Source organism: Aythya ferina (genome assembly GCF_964211825.1).
Source record: "Aythya ferina genome assembly, chromosome: 1".
Classification (NCBI taxonomy): Eukaryota; Metazoa; Chordata; class Aves; order Anseriformes; family Anatidae; genus Aythya; species Aythya ferina.
In genome coordinates, this window is record NC_140296.1 from 62466585 (window position 1) to 62489311 (window position 22727).

At 38.4% G+C, this 22727-nt stretch overlaps 1 protein-coding gene across 6 annotated transcripts in view; it reads right to left on the reverse strand.

The window, feature by feature from the left end:
* Positions 1–22727, reverse strand: part of MYO16 (myosin XVI) — a 376631-nt gene that overhangs the window by 26987 nt on the left and 326917 nt on the right. For all 6 annotated transcript variants that reach the window (XM_084526026.1, XM_084526029.1, XM_084526030.1 and 3 more), the window contains exon 32: positions 19549–20751. In XM_084526026.1, the coding sequence (XP_084382152.1) occupies positions 19549–20751 (1203 nt within the window). The remainder of the gene's footprint in view (positions 1–19548; positions 20752–22727) is intronic.

Here is a 22727-nt window from a genome sequence, read left to right on the forward strand (position 1 = left end):
AAGTGCCCTGAGCTGGCCCCAAGCTTGCTAGGCTTTGTCAGCCCCATGTTCAGCCATCAGGCATGCCATGCAATGCTTTCCACTGCAGTTCAGAGGCTTAAGGGGACTCAGAGCTGGGAGACAAGACCATGAATGGATGGGGATGGCAGGAGAGAGCCCTACTGCATGTCTGGCATCCCAGGCTATGCTTACTCTGCCCTCTGTGGAAGGGCTGATGAGACTGCGTTAAATGCTGCACTGGCAAGGCTATGCACTTTCTGGTGGATTTCTATCTCTTTACTGTCTTTACATAAGTTTGGTGGTGAACATATATACACCCTGTTTCCTTGCCATAATGAGGTTTCTTTCAGAGAAGACAAAGATGAATTCTGTTCCCTCTTTGGCTAGCTGCATTTCAGCTTCCCTAACTCCCTCCACCCCCTCTGAGAGCTGGCGTTAGCTGCGGGTCTGACGCACAGTCGCTGACACGGGAGCAGAGGCCCTCATTTAGCACTCTAAAATGGAAATATTTCCTCTGTGACAGCTCTCAAAGAGCTATTCTTTGCTTTTGGTTGGGTTTTCTTAAGCCTTGTCATAATAACAGCAACAACCAACGAAGGTCAAAAGACTAGCTATTAAAACCAGCGTTATAGCATTTATCCATACTTCCAGTGACATCCTCAGCTCTCCCAAAGATGCAATACATCCTTGTAAGTCCTAAGAACATGAGCATTTTTCAAGGGAAAAGGAAAAACACTTCTTCATCAGGTAACAGATACTTTGCCTGCAGATTTTCAAACCTAATGCTGAGTGCATGGTCAATTTTTCATTTTCATGCCTTAACTGAAAAAAAATCTTGGGTTATAAAGCACTAACATTTTAAAAATGAATTAACATGAAAACTATACTTCCAGTTTGGTTGACTTGAAATGTTTCCTTTCATTGAAAAGGGCTTTCTTAGCTGTGTTTAGCCTTCAGTTATCTAACTCTGAATCTTTCTTAACATTTCCTTTTCTAACAAAAAAAGCTGTTTTGAAAAGTCAAAAAGTTCATTTCCAAGCTGTCAGAATAAAACATTTCAATGTTTTTTTATTCCCTTCCTTGCCCTCATTCCCTGATCCTTATTTGCTGCCAGATCTGATTGGAGTGTTTCAGTGGTGCTGTTTCATAAACTGCATATTTAGGCAAATGTGCTATGCACTGAAAAAATTAGGCCAGCTCTACCCGCAGTAACTGATTTGGGCAGGCGGTAGAAAGGGAGTCTGAGCTAGAAAATGCATGCAATACAATTATAAGAGCATGCCTGACTTAGCTTTTGTACAAGCAAGTTGACTGAAAAATGCATCTTTGCAGCTTGTATTAAATTTGTCTGAAAAGGAAATGTCACTTTCAGATGTTAATAGTCAGTGCACTTGCCTATAGATCATCATCCACCTACATAATTATTGTGCCACCTTTTACATAAAGAGTCTCAGGGGAAGTGGCTAGGATCCTTATTTTTCTTGATATCCAAAAGATGTATTGATTTGCCTGACATCTGCAATTCATTTGATTATTGAAGTGGAAAGACATTTTCTTGCATTTCTACTTTGTAGAAGTCCTTTGTTTTATAGGTACATTGATATCTTTTCATAGCATTCATGAAGCAGTCTTGGGGGAAAAAAAAAAAAAGTTATCTTTTCTTCATTGTATGTATAAGATGAAATACTACAAAACATTGTGGATAGCTGTTATTGAGCTAAAATATCATCATAAATTGGCAGAAACAAGTAGTGGACAAATATGCAACGTATCTGTTGGGACAGCTATCTAAATAAAGATCTGTTATCCCATTTGCTCTATTCAGTCATTGTGAGAAATGCACATCTTCATTTGCTAAATAAAAGAATCTTACAGGGAAAATACACTCCACAGTGCCTTACTTCCTTTCTCTCAGAGGTGAGAAAGAAGTCCATATTTTGTTTCAAAATAATCTGGATTATACAAAGTTACTTGCACTAATTTTCAATATAATGGGTTTCTTCAGCTCCTTCTTGAAGAAGTCATGTGAGTCTTTGGAAGAATGTAAACGTATACGTTGGCTAACTTCTAAAAGACTCCTGGAGAAGCTGGAGTTTATCCCTAGCAAATAATAATAATAATAATAGTAATAATAATAATAAAATCTTTATTTGTTTGGGGTTTTGTGTAAGATGGGTGATTTTTTTAAGAAAATCTTTTCTATACATAAGATAATAAGAGAACGTTTTAGTCAGGTATAACCAGGGTACTGTCCCTTGCTGCAAAACTTATATTGGGCAATCCAGGCTTGAAGGAACCTCAGGAAGTCCCTAGTGAATCCCCTGTGACTTTATCTTCTGCTCTGGGGTATCCCTCTCTGCTGCCTCCCCACTACTAAAATTTCTCTGAGACAAGCATGTCTCCTGACTGTCTGTCAAAACAGCTCTGTTCCACATCATGTACCATTGCACAGTGAGCAACTCTAAAAGATATATGAAACACTGTTAACTCTGAAGACTTACAGGAAAGTTCCCTGATTCTAATTTTATCCATCAAATATTGGTCAGAAATTCACTTCACTCAGTCATCTCAGTCATCTGATATAAAAATTTAGACTTTTCTAACATTAAAGTCAGCTTCCCCCTACTGCCATGAATCCCTGCAGAAACAAGTATGCACTGCTCTTTCATCCCTTACCAACTTTCTGGAACTATAATAAATACATATGGAAAAAACAATAGTTCTTACAGTTGTACATCTTCACCAACCCAAGCTTTTTGTGCAGACTTGTACTCTTCTGTTCTCACCAAACGGGTGGATTATCTGCTAGAAGTTTCCACTATTTTTTAATATATATGTATACATATATATAGATTTTAGTAACAGAATCTGAGCAGTTGCCAGCCATTTGAATGTTACTTGAAGAGTCATCTGTGCCTACTTGTGAGAGACTAGCTACAGAGAGGTATCAGCTTTAAGAGCATGGTGGGAGTTCATGATTATAAAAGGAATGCAAGCTTCAAGTGAAAACCTACAGACTGTTTGCAACAGTGAACAGCATTTGGATTATTATTCTGGCAAACTCAACTTGCCAAAAAGGTATCTCTGACTCAGTCAAATTCTGCTCTGACTAATCTTGCAGTTAATGAGGATGTATGGACTATGAGGGTGCATGGACTGGGGACATAATTTGTCCCACAATTGCAGCATAGTTAATAACTGGAAGCAATGTCATGTACAGTGCTTTTAATCACAGTACAACAAATCAAAGTGTAACAATTATTTCCTTTCAAGCAAGCTCCATATTCCAATAAACCCATAATTAATTATATCAACAGTACTTGAAAAGTGTAAAAGGAAATGAATACAAAAGAGGCAGCTTGTAAAATCTGCATTTGCATGCTAGTCTCAATATTCCTGGAAGAGACAAAGTTTAAAACTCATAAGGCATTGAATGAATATTAGCTTCACTTTAGAAAAAAGTCAGAGTATAGCAATCATGGACATGATTTAACATAACTGCTTTTTTATTTTATTTTTCGAATCATTACCTGTCATTTAAAAGAAATCCAACACACTGAAAGTCTACGTGGAATAACTTCTTGTCAAAAGAACAATGTGAATTCTTTTAATTGAGCTATGATTTCCAAATATTATACTATAAATCTCTCTCTTTTTTTTTTCTTTTTTTTTTTTTTTTTTCTCAAACATAAAATGTAGGATGCCAAGCACTGCAGTTATTTCATAAGTAGGATTTAGGTTGAATCAATGCTGTTATCACCAAATTAGAAAATGAACTAGTATAGGCTCTATTCAAATGACAGATTAAAGTGCAATAGTGAAATATTTTGAGGACCTATGATTTTTTATAAGGAAATTATATCTTTAGCCTATTTAATAAAGTCTAAAGCAAAGTATAAATCGATGATTGATATCAGCATTCAGGTGGAATCAACATAGACTTTTTTTTGCAGCAAGGCATGAAAAAACAGTATGTTATTAAAAGCCCAGCAGTAACTAACCTGGTTGGATTGTAATTGACTTTTCTGCCAATGCCCTTTTTTTTTTGCTCTCCTTTCTTTAAAAGCAGGCATATCCTTAGCTTATGTTCTTTTTTCAAATACTTCTTTTAACATTTAGTGCTCATTTACAGTCTGACTGAAAACTCATTAATAACAACAGAAGGCCTCCACTGCTTCCAGTAGGTTTTGGATCAGATTCATGCTTACCTTGGATGCTTTGTGCAGCACTGCCAAAGCATGACGGGATTCATGATATAGGGTAAATACAGACAGCCCCTTGCTTTGTCTGCCCTGGTAATTTTAATGTGCTCACAACTGTTCTCTGGCCCTGAGGCAAATGGTAAGAGACCCATGTCTAAACTATTAAACTTTCTTGCCCTCCACAGCAGAGAAGCTGCATCCAAGCTGTCTAGTGGGAATAGACCCTGGCCTGTGCCATTTCCTGAACCATGCTCAGATTTGTCTGGAAGGGAACCAGCCTTCCAGGTCCAAAACCTTGCCAGATTTTGGACTGCTCTAACACCAAGAACCCAGATGACTGAGCTGCCATACCCAGGACATTCCCTGGCATTGGCTCATCTACTGAAATAGACATAGTCCTTTGCCTTGACTTGCTTTCAGAAATGAGTGGTCAATATTGAGTTCATCTTAGAAAAGAAAAGACAGAAAATGAACCTCGGACAGGTCGGGGCTAGTGGGGGCACTAAACAACTGCTTGGTCTCTACTAGGTAAAAGTTTTATCTTCACTTGTATTAGTCCAGTCTCTAATGATACCGGGGGAGCAAGTCTCCCAAGTTTTGCATTAATGTAAATGGAAGTCATATGGTCTATGAGGAGGTTATACCCCTCTTGATATGATCCATCTGATTTGACTTTTATCTGGATCAGTTTTTCAAGGTACATGTTCTGTTTCATTAATTAAACAGTGAGCTTAGGCTGAGTTCTCAACTGAGGAATTCCACTGTCACAAGCTAAGCTGGATGTATTTGTCCTAAACTAGAAACAACCTCTGCCCTGGTCCACAAAGATCAGCTCCATAAATCAGAAACCACCAATACTGTAGAAAAAGCTCAATAGCTTTTACACACAAGAACCAATCCTACAAAAGTGTATGAGACAATAATGGAAGTAAGTATACAAAAAAGGAGGAACTAGTCCCCCTTCTTGTTTATTGTCTGGAAAGAAATAAAAATAAAATTAAATAAAAACAGGATAATGTCTAACATTATTTCTTAATTCTTGAAAAACATGACTTTCTGTAACCAATAATCAATATATGGCTTTAGTTATCAAGATGCATAATCATCCACCCCGTACTAGCAACTGTGAAAGACAGAAAATGTATTCTGGTAGATAAATTAATTTAATACTGGAGGAGAAGCTTTTTGTTCCTGAGCTTCCATGGAATCCAAAAGCTAAATAGCTTGATTTCCTTGAAAACTGTGGCTGGCTTCCAGCAAAATGAAAATTTCAAGTGAAGCAGCTTGTCACTGTACACATGAATAAGTAAGAACCGATGGATCTTATTAACTAGCATACGAAAGACAGAAATGTCTGAAAGACATTGCAGACAGAAGGGATTCTTGATCTGTGCCCTCATTCTTTCTTGGGAGAGTCTGGAGTATACAAAATCCTAGCAGCCAACCATGAATATTTGTTACATTTCCTGTGGTAACTGGACACTGTGAAGTGTGGGAAATAAAGGATGATGACTGCACAAATTACACAGATATTTTCTGACAAAGGAAAGGGAGAGCTGGGTTACATAAGAGGAGGTCATTTTATTTTGGTGCCAGTGTTTATCACTGTGTTTTGTTGCACCTTGGCAATTTCACTTGGCATTTCCTGTTTTGCTCTGAACTTACTGCTGAGACACTGCTTGCCAGTGGAGTTTGCTAGCTACCCTCAGCACATGTTGTCTTGGGTGTCCTTTTGCTGGATGAATGCATATTGCTTCAGATTAGCTCAGTTTACTCACATGAAGTCACACTGTGACCTGCTGTAGCATGACTGTTTACTTTGTCTGCTGAGAGCTGGAGGCAAACAGATGCATCTTATTTGCTGAAAGAAATGGAGCAGGATGAAAACTGTCAAGACAGGATTCCCCCAGCCTATTAGCGTGTATTGCCTGTCTCGCCCTCATAGCTGTGCTGCCGGCTGCCGCTGCAATAATTATTCATTGATTTATTTCATCTCACAAAGCCTGCCCTTGTAGCACCAATTGTCTGGGATTTCCCCCCAGTGATGCTGCTGCCTAGGATAGGCAGCAATGCATTTGTGCTGTTGCTTCCAGCACCCTTCTCTCTGAGCTGCATAAATGGAGGTATTACAAACCACTCCAGAAATCTTGTTCTTAAATGAAGCACGTAAATAGAGCATGAAGGAAACACACAACTCCTGCTTTGCTCTGGGAAGACATACTTGTGGAAGCTCTGTATAAGTACCAGAAAGCAAAGAGAGGAGACATAGGCCATGAAGATCTTGAACTGACTCACTCTGCTTGAGATGAATTGCTCCTCTGAAGAACACTGTTGGTGTAATACTGGTCAGAGCTCAGAAGATAAGGCTGGTAGTGAGAAAGCAGTTGCTGAAGCACCTATAGGAAATCCTAGATCTGAGTAAGCCCTTAGGAACCATCAGCTCAAACACTTTTTTTGTATATCACTTTAGATCAACAGAAACAGTACACCTAGAATTGAAAATGTTTGAAAGGTTTCTCCAGCTTTTCTGTCTGACAGATTCATGTTGGTGGGAAGATAGTGCTCTAATTTTACACTGTTTTCAGCAATCACTACAAGCTACCAACTTTTCACTCCTTCGTAGAAGTAATGCTTGAGACACTGCTGTGCCAGGCAAACTTTCAGGGTTGGTGAAGGAAACTGTAAAAGCACCTTCTTTCCCAGTCTGGAGGACTCTGGATCATCTGAGATAGATCAGTTCCCATCATGAGACAAAGAATATTGCTGCTGAAGGGAAGAAAACTACCTTCTTAAATATTCATCACTGATAAAGAATATCTGGACAGACTGACATATCTCCTACTTGATAGCATCTGAGCAAGAATTTGGAATGTCTTTTAATGCATAGACTCAAGGCAGCATACATTTTTCAGAGAAGGGGGGTTTCATTTACCCTATCATCTTTAGATACTGATCTCTGCGGGCCTTTCTGAGGCTCCAACACCAACCACAGAGGGCAAGAAGGAAGGCAGCATTGCCTAGGACAATTTCCTGCTTCAGGAAAAGCATCTCTTCCCCCTGTGTTCCCCACCTTTTCAAGACTAATATGGAAAAGAGTAGCTGATTTTACTCTGTAATAGTTTTGTTTACTGTGAGGTGTGTTGATTGGCTCACCAAAGAGGCTATTTCTTGTGTTTGTGTGGTTAATCAACTGCTGCTGTGCTGGAAAAGGAGGAGGCAATTTGGTAAGAAACACAGCTTCCCTTTTTTAAACTGTTTTCTTCTAACTAATGTGGATGCAGCAGTTCTTTTTGAAGACAGGCATTTAAGTTTGTTTACTTTTGTGTGTGGTATCTCAGTAACAGAACAGCCATTACTGCTGGGCTTTAGCTGCTGTTGGAAAGAATTATGTGATGAGACACTGTCTCAGCCTTCCTCCCCCTCGAACACAGTTGCAAATATTGTGAAAATAAACAAACAAAAAGAAAAACAACAAACAAATAGACAGGGATTTGCCACTGCCAACAACATCACATCAGTTCTGTTTACTTTTCCCAGAGAATACTTCTACAGATTTTTCAGAATCTCTCTCATAAGAGCTCTGGCACCAACTGCAACACATAAGTCCTAGACTAAGTGACTGCATTGGGCAGATGAATTGTTTGAGCAGGTCCTGAGGGAGTATCCAAGGAATCCAAGGAATACCCAAGGAAAATCCAAGGAATATTTTTGGATCACCTGTATTGTCAACCTTCCCACTATATAGACACAGATATTCTGGAAAACCTCTGGACAACTTTTGCAATTTGTTTTGGAAGTGAACTTCCCAAATAAGAATTGAATTTGGATATACTTCTTTAGCTTGTTTTTAAGTTCATTTTGAGGGATACAGAGATGGTCAGTGTCACATCCACAATCTTAAGGCAGGACCATATGGATATATCACAGATGCAGTGTGGTAAGTATCCATCCTGTATAGAAATACAGCCAACCCGTGGCTAAAAACTATCACTTCATTCTACTGGTATGTCAGCATCATTATACAGGGACCAGCCCTGAAGGAAAGAGATAGAAGAAATAATGAAACATTAAATTTCAGTGCTGAGATTTTTTTCATACATTGTTTCTTTTAAAATTTGCACCCCACAGAGGATAAAATTAACCTTCACTTTTTTCATTTTAAAATACAGTGAAAACTCTAGCCAAGAGAACCTTGAACCTGAAGGCCTCTTTATATTCACTTTCACTAGTGGGCTTGGGGAGAAGGCAGATGCTCCAAATTTCTACTGCTAATTCAGTGCTCCATTTTCAAATGCTCTCCTACTCTCCTGATAGCACATTTCAGTTATGAGGGTCAGGGCACCCTCATGTTTATGACCACATCTTTTCCCATTCTTTTTCTGGCTGCCTTCTCTTTCTTCTCCATCCGGCCCCACAAAATGCCAATGTTGTAACTGGAACACAATCAACATGTGGGATTGTTTCATGAGTCCTGTCAAGAACTTTGGGTCATCACTGATGTGCTAGAGTCTGTGCCATCACAATGGCATTGATCTTGGATATCTGAGCCAAAAAGTTTAGATGCAGCTTGGTTTGTTTGTAACAGGCACAAACATGTCTTTGGTTTCTGTGCAGACATACCCCTAAGTGACATCCTGACCACTGCTGAAACGGCCACTCTTGAACTTAGCCAGGACCAAAACAAGTCAAAATGCTTTACTGTTAACATTTTCAGTACAAAAAAATTCAGCATCTGTGATGCAAACCATTTCGATACTTTCCAAACATTTTCAAAAGAGTTGACATGAAAGAATGTTTATTTCTGCACAGAATTTCAGAATGCTTGATTTTCATTCCAGGGCAAAACAAAAATAAATGTCACAATCTTGACATTTGCTGTGAAATGGAATTACTGCTCTTTACTTAGGCTTTATGCAAAATATGATTTAATGCTGAGATGGATATAAATAATTAAAAGCATCTGAACAGATTTCTCACTCAAATTGAGAATTAGAGACTTTCATTAAAATGAGTGTTCAAATTTCATTCTCCACTATGTTCCAAATACCCATAGTCCTGTAAAGTCAAGAGATATGATGTTTACTGCCAAATATCTAATATTCTTGGTTGGTCTTAGGAATGAAAATGTGCTAGAATTCAATTTGCTTGTTCTCTCAGATATGACTGATGTCTCACATTAATGTACCTTTGTTTTACAACTGGTGATGCAGTTGTTCCTAATCAAAGTCCTTCATGGTTGTCCACATCGGTTCACACATAAAAAACACTGAAGACTGTTTATTATATAAAGAAGCCCACAACACTGTCACTTGTCAACTTTTCAAACCAGTGCTGAATTTGGAACAATGATATTGCATCAGATGGTGAAGAATCTACATTGTTATGAAAATAAGAATCCTGTAAATCTCCACCTGAAGGACTGAAGTCACTATTACATGTGGGATATTACTAAAATCCATGGGCTTGAAACACCCTAAGTTGAACCAGACTGGTGTGGTTACTGTTCTCCAGTATGAGACAGGACAAAGGGGACATGCAGTAAATTGAACCCAAAAGGAAAAATAGACAATAAGAATTAATTATATAAAAGGAATGCCTGCAGTTCTCAGAAATGGACCATTTAAAAGGAACATAAAATTGTGCTGCTACTTCCTGTTAAGCACTGACTGGGTATGAACACGATAGTCCCCACTGGGTCAAACCAAGGGTCTGTCAGCTCCAGGATCCTTTTCTGACAGATGTAAATAATTACAAGACTGAGTAAAAAAATGAAGTGATATTTCCTGTGTGATATTGGGGCTGTACAGCCTCCTCCAATGTCTACATGACTGGATATCAGCTTTGGAAGTGTGCGTAGGAGTGCTAAGAATTTGGGTTTATTTTCATTGTAAGCACATCAAATGCAAAATAAATATGATAAAGCTTTATGACAATAACCATTCAATTTTCAGCTGAAATATAAATTAGTTTTGATTTATTCTTTTCTAATAATCTTCAGGTAAAAATTGTCTATCATAATCTTACACCATAGCTTAATTTTCATGTCACAACTGAAAACCAAAGCAACCACACACTGTAGGATTTTAGGCAGTAAGAGCAAACACTGAAATCAACCAGGAAGAGAAATGCTTCAGTGAAAAAAATAATAATATTGTCACAATAGAAAAACAAATATCTCTACACTGTGAAAATATTTTAGTTTTCGGATTCTGAAATGGAGAATTATCCTTGGTATACTGTATTTATCCTAAAACAGATCTTTTTTTGTGACACATTATCTAGATAGTGGTAGCCTTACAGATGAGGAGAAAACTGCAGATTAAGGGGATATCTTCCAGGCTGTAAAATGTTCATAAAAATTCTGCAAACAGAAATGAAGGGTGCTTTCTCTAGACTCTTCTAATGCCTTTCCTTGCTACAGTAATGCAAATCACAATTGTTTCTTCAGAAAAATCACACAGTATGTGCTGAACAGCAATGGTATTGCAAGCAGTTCAGTCTCCTTTGTTATTTTCTGCACAGGGCATCTACAGCTAGCCAAGAGTGGGACTTTTTCATGACTCACATTAAATTGTTAGTAGCAATGTTTTGGCTTTTTCCCACTTCTCTGTAACTACTGCAAAAGATTCAGACTGAAAGCTGCAAGTAGTCCATAGTGAATCAGAGATGATGACTCTCCTGTGTTTAGATAGCTAATCTGAAAATTAGTCATAGAAAGTCACCCTCATTCCCTGGTAATTAAGGCAATTATATAAACAGATATTAATCTTTCTCAGAGAAGTATTGTGAAGATAAATTCATTAAAGTTTTAATGCTTTGAGAATTTTTCTTCAAAGATGTTATACAAGTCCAACATCTCATGTAATCATTCCTCCAGAACTCACAGGTGAAAGAAGACAAAAGGTGACAACACAGCTTTTTGTGTTAGTCATGTTTTGTAAGTTGTTAGCTTTTGCCACAAAGAAAGTAAAACTATTACATTGTATCAGTATAATGTAGGAATAATGAGATGCAGATATGAACATTATCTTTATTAAGTTGCTTAAGAGGAAAAGCTGACTGGCTTAGAGGATAAGGGACTGGGATTTCATCTCAGAAACCCCAGTGGGAATTTAATTTGCAATCCACTGTTGAGATGTTAGCTGCACAATAGTAGCTTACTCTAATCTGCTGATAGAAGCAAATTATTTACTAGCTGTCAAAGGGATACCCGCCTTTGACAGGTCAGTATTCCCTATACATACACATTAAATCCTGTTATTTTCCAAGTTTGAGCCAATTTCAGCAATGAATATTTGGCAAACTTTAATCCCAACTAGGTACATCTAAATATTTGCACTATTTTCCATTGGTAACTATCTTCCTGTGACTTCCAGTGCTTACACTGGAGAATGTGAAATACTTAACTTATACGTGAAGCTACCTGAACTGGAAACATTTCACTTAGGACATGGGTAAAAAGGGTTTTATATGGGTGGCAAACATCTGAACAGTGTTGATATTTTGTATGTCTTTTCTGTTCCTGTTATATAAGTTACTAAACTTTTTTTGAGGAACAAACAGGTTACTGAAGCGTAGACTTGCATATACAGACCTATTTTTAATGAAATTCTAACAATAATTCACAAAACTTGAAGCTTATACATTGATGGGCTAAATAAAGGAAAGGTCTTCCTAATCTCATTTCCTGAGCATCTGAATCTTGGGCTGCAAGTTTACACATCTTCTTTTGCTCACACACAGAAGGCAAGTATCTGTACCAACCCATGCTCAACCAGCAGGAAGGAGAGAAGGCTTAAATCTTTATCTCAATAGCCTGATTGTAAGCAAACTCATCCAGGTTAAATGGAAGTCATGTTTCATTTGCTCTTTTCTTTTTGGAATCCACACGAGTACTCACTCAGCCAGTCTGAGCACAGATGATGGGCAGAGAATTATTCCTTCTTTTGTTCTGAAGCAGAAACAATTCCACTTTGCATGGAATAACTTAATATTAACTGTATCCAATTATGAGAAACAATGGTACAATGGAGCAATCTGATTATTATTCACCCATATTGAGGAAAAAAAAAAACTATGTCCTTGCTCCACAGATATTTAATATGAAGTATTTCAACATGTAACTGCCTCCTCCTTCCCAGGAATGCCTTAGATGTTGAATAGTGACAAAAATTTGTACATTCTGCTAGAAAGAGTGTGTGCAGATTAAGGCACTGATTTGGGTTTCATGAAGTCTAGTTTCAAGTCCAATGTTTTCATTTAAAAATACCTGGGTAGGAACTCTATACATGATCATTCACCTTCTATTTGACTTGCTAACTAAAGTTACTACTTGTAAAAAACAGAAGAATAGAAGAAAGGTGTGTGTGTATTACTGCTAATCTTCACTCAAGTCTCATTTTATATGGAGTAAGAGGGATTTCCTGTCTAACAATACATCTGTAGCTTCAATGGCAACTCCTTTCAAGCTTGGAGAAATCACTTCAGCTCAGTTCACAATTATTACAGTTTTGCTTATTTAAACTGTAAGTTCTGTAGAGCTGAAAACTTCTCTCATTGTATGTATTTTGCAAGAAAATGCATACTATACAACATACTGAAACTACTGTTGCAGTATGTTGAAACAATCGCACAGTATACATGTATGACTACTGAAACTACAAACTTCAGAGTTCAACAGGACAATATCCTGACAAAAATGCTTCTGTGTGTTAACAAAGTTCTTCCTGGGAAAACAGATTGATGCCCTAAACATCAGTAAGACAGCATGTGTGCAGCCAGCCAATGACTTGGTCATTAAATCTCATTCTGTGATAAGGTCACCCACTTAGTGGATGAAGAGTAGGTGGCAGATGTAATCTTAAAGGATTTTAACAAGGCCTTTGATACTGTATCTCACGGCATCCTTCTGGACAAATTGGCCAACTGTGATGTACTGTCCTGATGGTAGAGATCAGAGGGTTGTAGCAAATGAGGCTACCTCTAGCTGATGGACAGTCACTAGCGGTGTTCCCTGGTGCTCCATTCTGTGATGTCCTCTTCAAAATTTTTATCAATGATGTGGATGCAGGAGTAGAATGTATCCTCAGGAAGTTTGCTGATGATACTAAACTGGGACGTCCTTTGAGGAGAGGCTGAGGACACCTGGGTTGTCTAGTCTAGAGAAAGGTGGCTGTGGGGTGACCTCATTGTTCTCCACAACTTCCCAAGGAGGGGAGGCACAGAGGGAGGTTCCAGTCTTTGCCCCCTGGGGGCTAATGGCAGGATGTGTGGGAATGGCACAAAGCTGTGCCAGGGGAGGTCCAGACTGGATGTCAGGATAAGTTTATGTACTGAGAGGGTGGACAAACACTGGAACAGGCTTCCTAGAGAAGTGGTCGTTGCCCCATACCTGTCAGCGTTCAACAGGCATCTGGACAATGTCCTCAATAACATGCTTTAACTTTTGGTTCAGGCAGTTGGACTTGATCTCTGAAGCTCTCTTCCAACTGAACTGTTCTATTCTAGACTCTGATCATTACTTGAACCTGTAGATTATTTTGTTATTTTGGAAGATCAGATATGCCCAGGCTATAACACCAGGTAATGAAAGTTGGTGCCATTTGATTATTTTGTTATTGTTGTTGCCTGTGTGAAAGAAAGGTGATCTCAGTTCAGTTCACAATAAGCCAGTAGTCCATCAGAAAACCACAAATCCATTCTAGTGGAATTCTGGATGATCATTTCCCACAGAGAGGTCAGGAGCCAAAAGGATATCAGTGTTCTCAGGCCTTGAAATTACTCCTCCATATAAGAGGGAGGCATGTTGGGAGATCTGTCTGTATTACACTTTTATTGGCAAAGAGGCTTTTATCTCCAAGGCTGATGATCCTGTACAGAGACTTATTGATTCCCATAGCTAACTTTCCTCGATTATGAAATGACCAACATTTGTACTTTCAGTTTGGAGTTAAAGTTGTTAGCTTATAATATAATATTTCTATAATATTCTATATAATATACAGAAATAAAGTAAATTGCACATTACAGAGTACTGGTCTAGGTTGTGTCAATTTTCATGAATTTCCATTTAAAATTATTTAATATTTTTTACCACATCATCTCATATAAGTGCAATACTACAAATAATGGCATGAATTGAAAAAAGGAGGCAGTCTCCCAGGAACTTCATATGCATAAAGTAATAGGTGATAAAAAATCAGAAGGTAAGAAAACTTCTAGTTTTAGAGCCTATTCTGCCAATTGTCATTTATTTAATTGTATCAGAGGTTTAATAAAAGACTATTTATTCCAGCTGTTACCCTAGAAATGAACAAAACCTATGACGTACACAAAAAAGTCAAAAACATTGCACATACCTTCACCTGTATTTCCTTGTTACTTTCAATCCATCTGCTCATTGCTGAACTATTCATATGTAACTGCACTTAGTATTATGCAGTAGCTTCCTAGCTCATAAAATATTGATTCAGGTTTTTTATTCTATATCTTTTTTGAACTTTGATCTTTCATAGTTAGTGCTGCCCTGATGAAATATTTAGAAGTACAACATTTTCCATGCGAAAGGTAAATTTAGAGGTTTTATATCGTAGCCTGTGTTAATGCACCAGCTTCAACCCACAGGAGACCCAGGCTGAATTCTGTCTTGGTCACATTTAGTTGAAAACTGAGTTTGTAGAAATCCTCAAACCCAAAGCAAAAAATGTTTAAGGTAAAAGTCAATTTTCTGACTTAAATGGAGTAGGCTTACCACACTTCCTCACTAGATACATTTAGAGAACCTGAAGACAATATATCCTAAGAGCTGACTTTAAAATCTGATCATTTCTTCCTAGCAGATAAAAATGTATTAACTATATAATAAAAGCAGAGACCCAACTTAAACAAACAAACAAATCTGCATGTATTAATAGGTTTTGAATGTTATCAACTAACTGCCAAAGCAAACAAAACTACTGCACTATCTTTACAAATTTAATCAATTCCTATACTTAGAATAATAAACAAAGCATTCTCTTGAGGTTGAGAACTGATGAAGTCTCAATTTGTATCCCATGGCTGGTTGAATTAAACATCTAGGAACATGCAAGGTCCAGCTAAAACTTTTTCTAAGTCTGGAGGACTTACAAGAGGACTTACATCCACCAGTGTTTCTCTGATGGCTGGTAGAGGCCTTCTTCCCAAGTATAAGTCTCTCCTCTCCATCTAGTCACTGACTTTCATGAAACTTGTAGAAATTCAATTATTTTGAAATCTTCATCATAGAATCACAGAGTCATAGAATCATTCAGGTTGGAAAACACCTTCAGGATCATCAAGTCCAACTGTCAATCTGACTTACTCAGTTTCATCACTAAACCTTTCATCACTAAACCCTTAGTTCCACATCTCTTAACTATTTTCAGGGATGGGAACTCCATCACTTCCCTGGGCAGCCCAATCCAATGCTTGACTACTCTGTCCATGAAGAAATGCTTTATCCAATCTAACACCTCCTATCCCCCACCCATCCCACCCCCAGTGCAATTTGAGTCCATTTCTTTGCATCCTACTGCTTGCCACCTATGAAAAGAGACTGACACCCTCCTTGCTACAGCCTCCTTTCAGGTAGTTGTACAGAGTGATAAGGCCTCAACCTGTTTTTCTCCAGGCAAAACAACCCAAGTTTCTTCAGCTACTCTTAGTAAGTCTTGTTTTCTAGTCCCTTCATTAGCTTCATTGCTTTTTTCTGAACATGACTGAGCAACTCAATAACCTTCTTGTAGTGGGAAGTCCAAAACAGAATAAACATTTGAAGTGAGGTCTCACTAGTGCCACATACAAAAGGACAATCACTTTCCCAGTCCTGTTGGCCATACCATTTGTGATGCAGGCCAGGGTGCCATTTGCCTTCTTGGACATCTGGGCACATTGCTGGCTTATGTTCAGCTGGCTGTTGACCAGCACACCCAGGACTTTTTCTGCTGGGCAACTTTCCAGACACTCTACCCCATGCCTAAACTGCTGTACATTACAACCCAAGTTCAGGATCCAGCACTTAGCCTTGCTGAATGTAATGAGATTGGACTCGGCTGATTGATCTAGTCTATCCTGATCTCTCTGCAGAGCTTTCCTGTCTTCAAGCAGATAAACAGTCCCTCCCAACTTGGTATCAGCTATGAACATACTGAGGGTGCACTCAGTTGCCTCATCCAGATCATTGATAAAAATGTTTTACAATACTGTCTTCAGTATTGATCCCTGGGGAACACCTCTGGTGACCAGCCACAAACTGGACTGAACTCCATTCACTATAACAGTTTAAGCCCAGCCATGTAGCTGGTTCTTCACCCAGCCAATTGTGCACCTGTCCAAGCCACGAGCAGACAGTCTCTCCAGCACTGTGGAGGAGATGATGTCAAACACTTTACTAAAATCCAGGTAGACAACATCCATATCCATTCCCTCATCTACTGAGTGTGTCATCTTTGTCATAGAAGGAGATCAGGTTAGTCAAGCAGGACCTGCCTTCCATAAACCCATGCTGTCTGGGTCTGATCACTTGATTGTCTGGCATGTGCCATATGATGACTTTCAAGATGATCTGTTCCATGACCTTCCCTAGCAACGAGGTCAGACTGACAGGCTGGATCCTCCTTTCCTGTAGATTGGAATCATATTCAAAAATCTACAGTCAACTGGGATCTCCCCATTAGCCAGGACTGCAGGTAAATTATTGAAAGTGGCTTGGCAAGCACTTCAGCCAGCTCCTACAGAACCCTTGGATGAATCCCATCCAGTCTCATAGATTTATGAACACTGAAATGATGTAGTAGCTCACTTACATTTTTCCATTGGATCATAGGAGCATCTCCCTCCCTGTTACCATCTTCCAACTCAGGGGACTGGGTACCCTGAAAACAATTGGCCTTACTAATAAAGACTGAGGCCAAAAAGGCATTGAGTACCTCAGCCTTATCCTCATCTTTCATCACTACATTTCTCCTCACATCCTGCAAAGGACGGAGATTCTTCTTACTCCTTCTGTTGCTGTTGATATATTTATAAATTTATACTTTTTTTTTGTCTCTTACTGCACTAGCCAAATGGAGTTCCAGACGGGTTTTTGCCCTTCTAATTTCCTTCCTGCACAACTTCACAACAGCTCTGTGGTCCTCCTGATTTCCCTGCCCCTTCTTCCAGAGTTCATAAAATCTCTTTTTTTTTTTTCTCCTGAGTTTCTGAAGAAGTTCTCTGTTCATCCAAGCTGGTGTTTTCTCCTAACAGCTTGACTATTAGCACATTGGGACAGCCTGCTCCTGCTCCTAGAAGATTTCTTTCTTGAAGAAGGTGCAGCCTTCCTGAACTTCTTTGCTTTTCAGGTCTGGCTTGCAAGGGACTCTTGTCAAACTGGTCTCTAAATAGGCCAAAGTCTGCCCTCTGGAAATTCAAGGTATCAGTTCAGCTAACCTCCTTCTTTATTTCTCCCAAAATCAAAAACACTTGTATTTCATGATCACTGTGCTCAAAACAGCCTCTAAACATCACATTACCCACAAGCTTTTCACAGCTTGCAAACAACAGGCCAAGTGGGGCAACAGGTATCTCCTTGTATTTGATTAAAACGGGTTTTGGTTGAAGGCTGCCAAGGATATTAGGGAAAGAGAAATAGAGTGACACACAGACATACACATGTCCAAAGCAAGCACAAACTCCTGCTTCTGTTCTGTTATAGCTTTATAGGGATAAGGTACTGAGATCAATAAAGCAGTATATAAATAAGAAAACAGACATTTAATATGATGATAATCTCTCCCACTCCCTACTGCTTTGTTTTATATTTCAGAAATGAGACTTCATATTGTCCATTTTGAATGCACTGTGCACAGCTTATCATTAAGGCAAGCTGTTTGGGCAGACAGAAAAGCAGAAGCAGAGAAAAAAGCCTTGAGGTTCTATCACTCCAAATTTTAAATTCACAATGTTTTGTATAAACTAGAGGTTGCACACAAGTCAGGTTGTTCAGGATATGTTTCTAGGGAGATGACTTCATGTATACAGTGCACTGACTATTTTCAATAGGAGACTGTATTTTAAATCATAAAAGTAACATAAAGTTACCACACTGGAGACAGTGTTATAATTGATACACAGGATGGGATTTACTTCACCTAACTTTAATCATTTAGAAGTTACAACTCTACTTGTTTAATCATCTAGGCCTTCCTCATACCCAGTGTAGAATGGGAGGAATGTAGGAGGAATTAAACTCTCAAAATGACTGTATCTTCATAGCCTAAGGATGTGATGACTACATTTTGAGCTTTTAGATGGACAAAGTCAGATCTGAAGCATCTCATCCCTAAAAAGCAGTGAAGTGAATTTGTTAGTATCAAGATGAATTTTCAGTATTCGTAAGATCCATAGATTTGTTCCAATAACACAATAAACCCTTTCTACCAGCACAAGGCAAATAATTAAATGATATCCTCTCAGGACTGTAGTCTCAGAAATCTTACCAAAATGGCAAGTTTTGCTTCTTTTTATACTAGATACAAACTATGTTCTTCAGGTGCCACAAAATCAAGTAATTTGTGGGTACGTACATAAAAGTCTGTAACTTAGAGAAAAGGTAAAGGAAAAGGAAAAGGAAAAGGAAAAGGAAAAGGAAAAGGAAAAGGAAAAGGAAAAGAAAAAGAAAAAGAAAAAGAAAAAGAAAAAGAAAAAGAAAAAGAAAAAGAAAAAGAAAAAGAAAAAGAAAAAGAAAAAGAAAAAGAAAAAGAAAAAGAAAAAGAAAAAGAAAAAGAAAAAGAAAAAGAAAAAGAAGAAGAAAAAGAAAAAGAAAAAGAAAAAGAAAAAGGAAAAGGAAAAGAAAATAGAAATAAACACAGTTTACTGCAACACTCTTTGTCTCAAATTCATTTGCAAGAGGAATAATTGTTGTATGACCAAATCTGGAGTTTGATGGAAATGAAACCTGAAAATAAAGTTGTCAAGTACATGTTACCTACCAGACAGCTAGCCAACTGAAATATAAAAAATACATTTCATTCAAAGTATTTATATGGATTGATATTCTAAACTCATTTCACATAACATCTGTGCTTATTTTACTGAGACTATTGGAATGTGGAAAATAATCCATTTGATATTGTGTCATACAAATGTTTTGGTAAAAGACATTTCAGAGAAAACTTGAAGGCCTATATTTTTCATACACAACAAATTTCCCATGTGTTTCTTATGACTACAATGGATCTTTGTTTTTTAAAAAAATGAACAAGTTTCTTTTGTATTTTATGTACCCTGTCACCTTTTAATGTAAGACTGTTTTGTTGCAGAATAAATACATAGAGATCAGTCTTACCTTCTGGCTCCCTGATCTTACGTCCTGCTGCAGATTTCCGTAGCACGCTCCGTCCTGAGTTGAACAAGCTAGTTAACTCATCAAGGGGACTGGTCAGTGACCTTGAGTTTGTAGGGCTGTACGGAAATGAAGATGATGAATTAGAGTTCAATTTTCTGTGATCTGCTCTTGCCACCTTTGGAGAGTAAGGCAGTTTGGAGAATGGAGAAGATGAACATCCAAGCGGAGCAGGGTTTGGTCTCTGAGGTACTTTTGATAGATCTGAGTTTGTACCTGTTTTCCCAGTATTAATAAGAAAACTAGCACAAGGGTCTGGAGGAAATGCAAAATGTGTAGAAGACCGGTAGGAAATGGGAGGTGGTACAGGAGGAGGGGGTGGTGGAAGAGGAGGGGGTGGTGTTGAAGGAGGAGTCACTTTGCTAGAAACGTTGAACACAACCAAGCCTGGAGATGCTGGTCTTTCATTTTCTCCTTTCTGGCTTTTGGAGTACTGTGGTGATAATGGACTTGAGCCTTCTGACTGCACAGGGTATTTTAGATTGGTTTCCAAGACTGGAAGCTTTTTAACTTCTAGTGGTGTTAGCGGTGATTCATCAGAAGCAGGTGAACATGTGACAGGAGTTGGAGGGAATACAAGAAGTGGAGGCCTGTGAGGGAGCAAGTTTGGGAAAGGGGCTGGAATGTCACATGAGTCTTTATAGTTTACAGCTGCTTGACTGTTTTCATCCAATGTTCCAGCTTCAACGTGAACATTTTTTTTGCTTTCAAACATCAGAGGAGGAGATCCAGTTGCGACTGGAATTATTCCATTACCATTGCTTCCTTCTTCTGGTAGAAAATACTTCATTTCTTCATATACAGACTCTCCTTGCTCTGGGCTTTCTGCTTCAGCAGAACTGCTTTTCATTGCATTCCCTACCATTTCAATATAGACAGGCTCATTTTCTTCCTCCTCTTGTGACATGTAGAGACTCAACACACCATGCTGTGGTCCATCAGCAGATACTGCTCTCTGTACTGTCACAGTGTCATAGCCGCCTGATTTGGTGACTATGTTTGCCTGTTTCACATCCCTAGGCTTTTGGCCAGGTATTTCTTCATAAGAGCCACTAAGTTTTGTATTGGGACTTCGTTTTGGTTTTCTGGGAGGTATTTTTTTCATGGTACTATAGTCATCACTGTGTGGCCTTGGACGGGTCAGTACTAGGAAAGTGAAAAAGCATGTGTTACTAACAGATCAAAGTCATTTTTTTCTTACACATGTCCAGTACTTAAGCTTTCAAATCTTTCTCATATAGTTTTACCATGAGAAGCAGTTGCACACACAGGGATTCAGTCAAAAGTATACATATTTCCAGGAATAAAATGCAGAACTTTCAGCTTCAAAACCACAAGCTTTTGCTGCCTGGGCATACAATCTGCTTTGGTAGCCTCTACTGCCACTAAAACTAACACCCAAGGAGATATTTTTTGAATCCAAATGTTCACTGCAAGGTCTGTAACACATGGAAATATGTGCTTGTTACTTCTTTTGCCCCAAGGGAGATGATACAGGGGCATGCTTTTAACTAGGAATTTCAGCATGGTGCTACATTGACATACATGTTATCACCAGCAATTGAAGTATCTGCCTTTTATGTGAGCTGCTTCGAGAGCAACTTTTTACATGGGCAGATAGCGATAGAAAAGGAGGAACAGTTTTAAACTTAAAGAGGACAAATTTAGATTAGATGTTAGGAGCAAATTTACATGGAGAATGGTAAGGCATTTGGACAGGTTTCCCACAGAAGCTGTGGATGCCCCATCCCTGGGGCAAAGCCCCATAGCCTGGCTGGATGGGGCTTTGGGCAACCTGGTCTAGTGGGAGGTTTCCCTACCCATGGCAGGGGGTTTGGAACTGGGTAATCTTTAAGGTTCATTCTATTCCGAGCCATTCTGTAATTCTATTTGGTATATAAAACTTTAATTCTAGGCTGATTATTATCCCTATCTCTGCTTTTTTTTGTATTGTTGGTGTGGAAATAATTTACTAAGTTATGGAATCACATACCCTAGGGGTAATTCTTCCACTGAGTGAACATACAGTTAACAAAACTAGATAGCTTTTCACAGCCTCCAGGTACAGATGGACTGGAGATAACAGACACCAATCATCAATATGTGACTGGTCTTTTAAGATCAAAATTAAATGGTATAAATTGAGCTGGTTTTGGACAAAGACTCGGTGGATACATAATTCTTGAAAAATGAGCACAGCAGGGAAACCAGTCTGACTGTTTTGCGAGTGCATAAGCACTTGTGTTAAGACCACACAAACATATATAAATTGTCATTCTTTCAAAAACTCTGCTACAGCTTTTTGGTTAAATCAATCATTTCTTTCAGTGCTGGGCACAGAAAGCCTAAACCACTACTCCTTAATTGAAACTGAAGTTTATAGTTTAAAAGTATTATATTGGACACAGTTCACGTCACTTTACAAGGACATTGAATGAGAAAAGAAGTCAGAAAAATGGACTTGCATCTAATAAACTGGGCATGAGTAATTATTTTGCAAGAGGGAGCTGCAAAAATCTACAGCTATTGTATGCAGGTGTAGAGAATAGTTACACGTAGCTTTAAACCTAACCTGAAAAATATTCCCTGATAAGCTTAGAGGGGGCTCTTTACACAAAACATGACAAGTCAGGCTTAACAAGGAAAAGCAGAATGCATCCCTCATCTTCATCAAGAGTGTAGGAGGAGAGAAGAATAGAACTCAAAACTGGACCTAATGCACAATAAATGCATTGCAACACTTTGGGACTTTCATAGCAGCTTCATTCCAAACAAAAAGCGAACAATAAGCAAGTTATGGCACAAGCATCAACCACTGAATGCACAAGTTATTCATGTTAACACAGAGCAAAAGCGGGAGAAAGTTTAATATTTAACTTGGTGAAATTCAGGATTTGAGCATTCTGTTTGAGTGATCCAAGGTATTCTAATACAGTTAAAAAGGTGAAATAAAACAGTCAGTGGGGTAGAAAAACTGAAGCTGATAAAGATCATTTGCCTCTAGAGGGAATTCTGAAAACAGGTTTTGGATGTTGACAAACCAGGCAATTAGAACACACAAGTAGCTATTTGCCGATTTGGGAGCAAATGACAAATTGACTAACTTTATTTACTGCCACTGA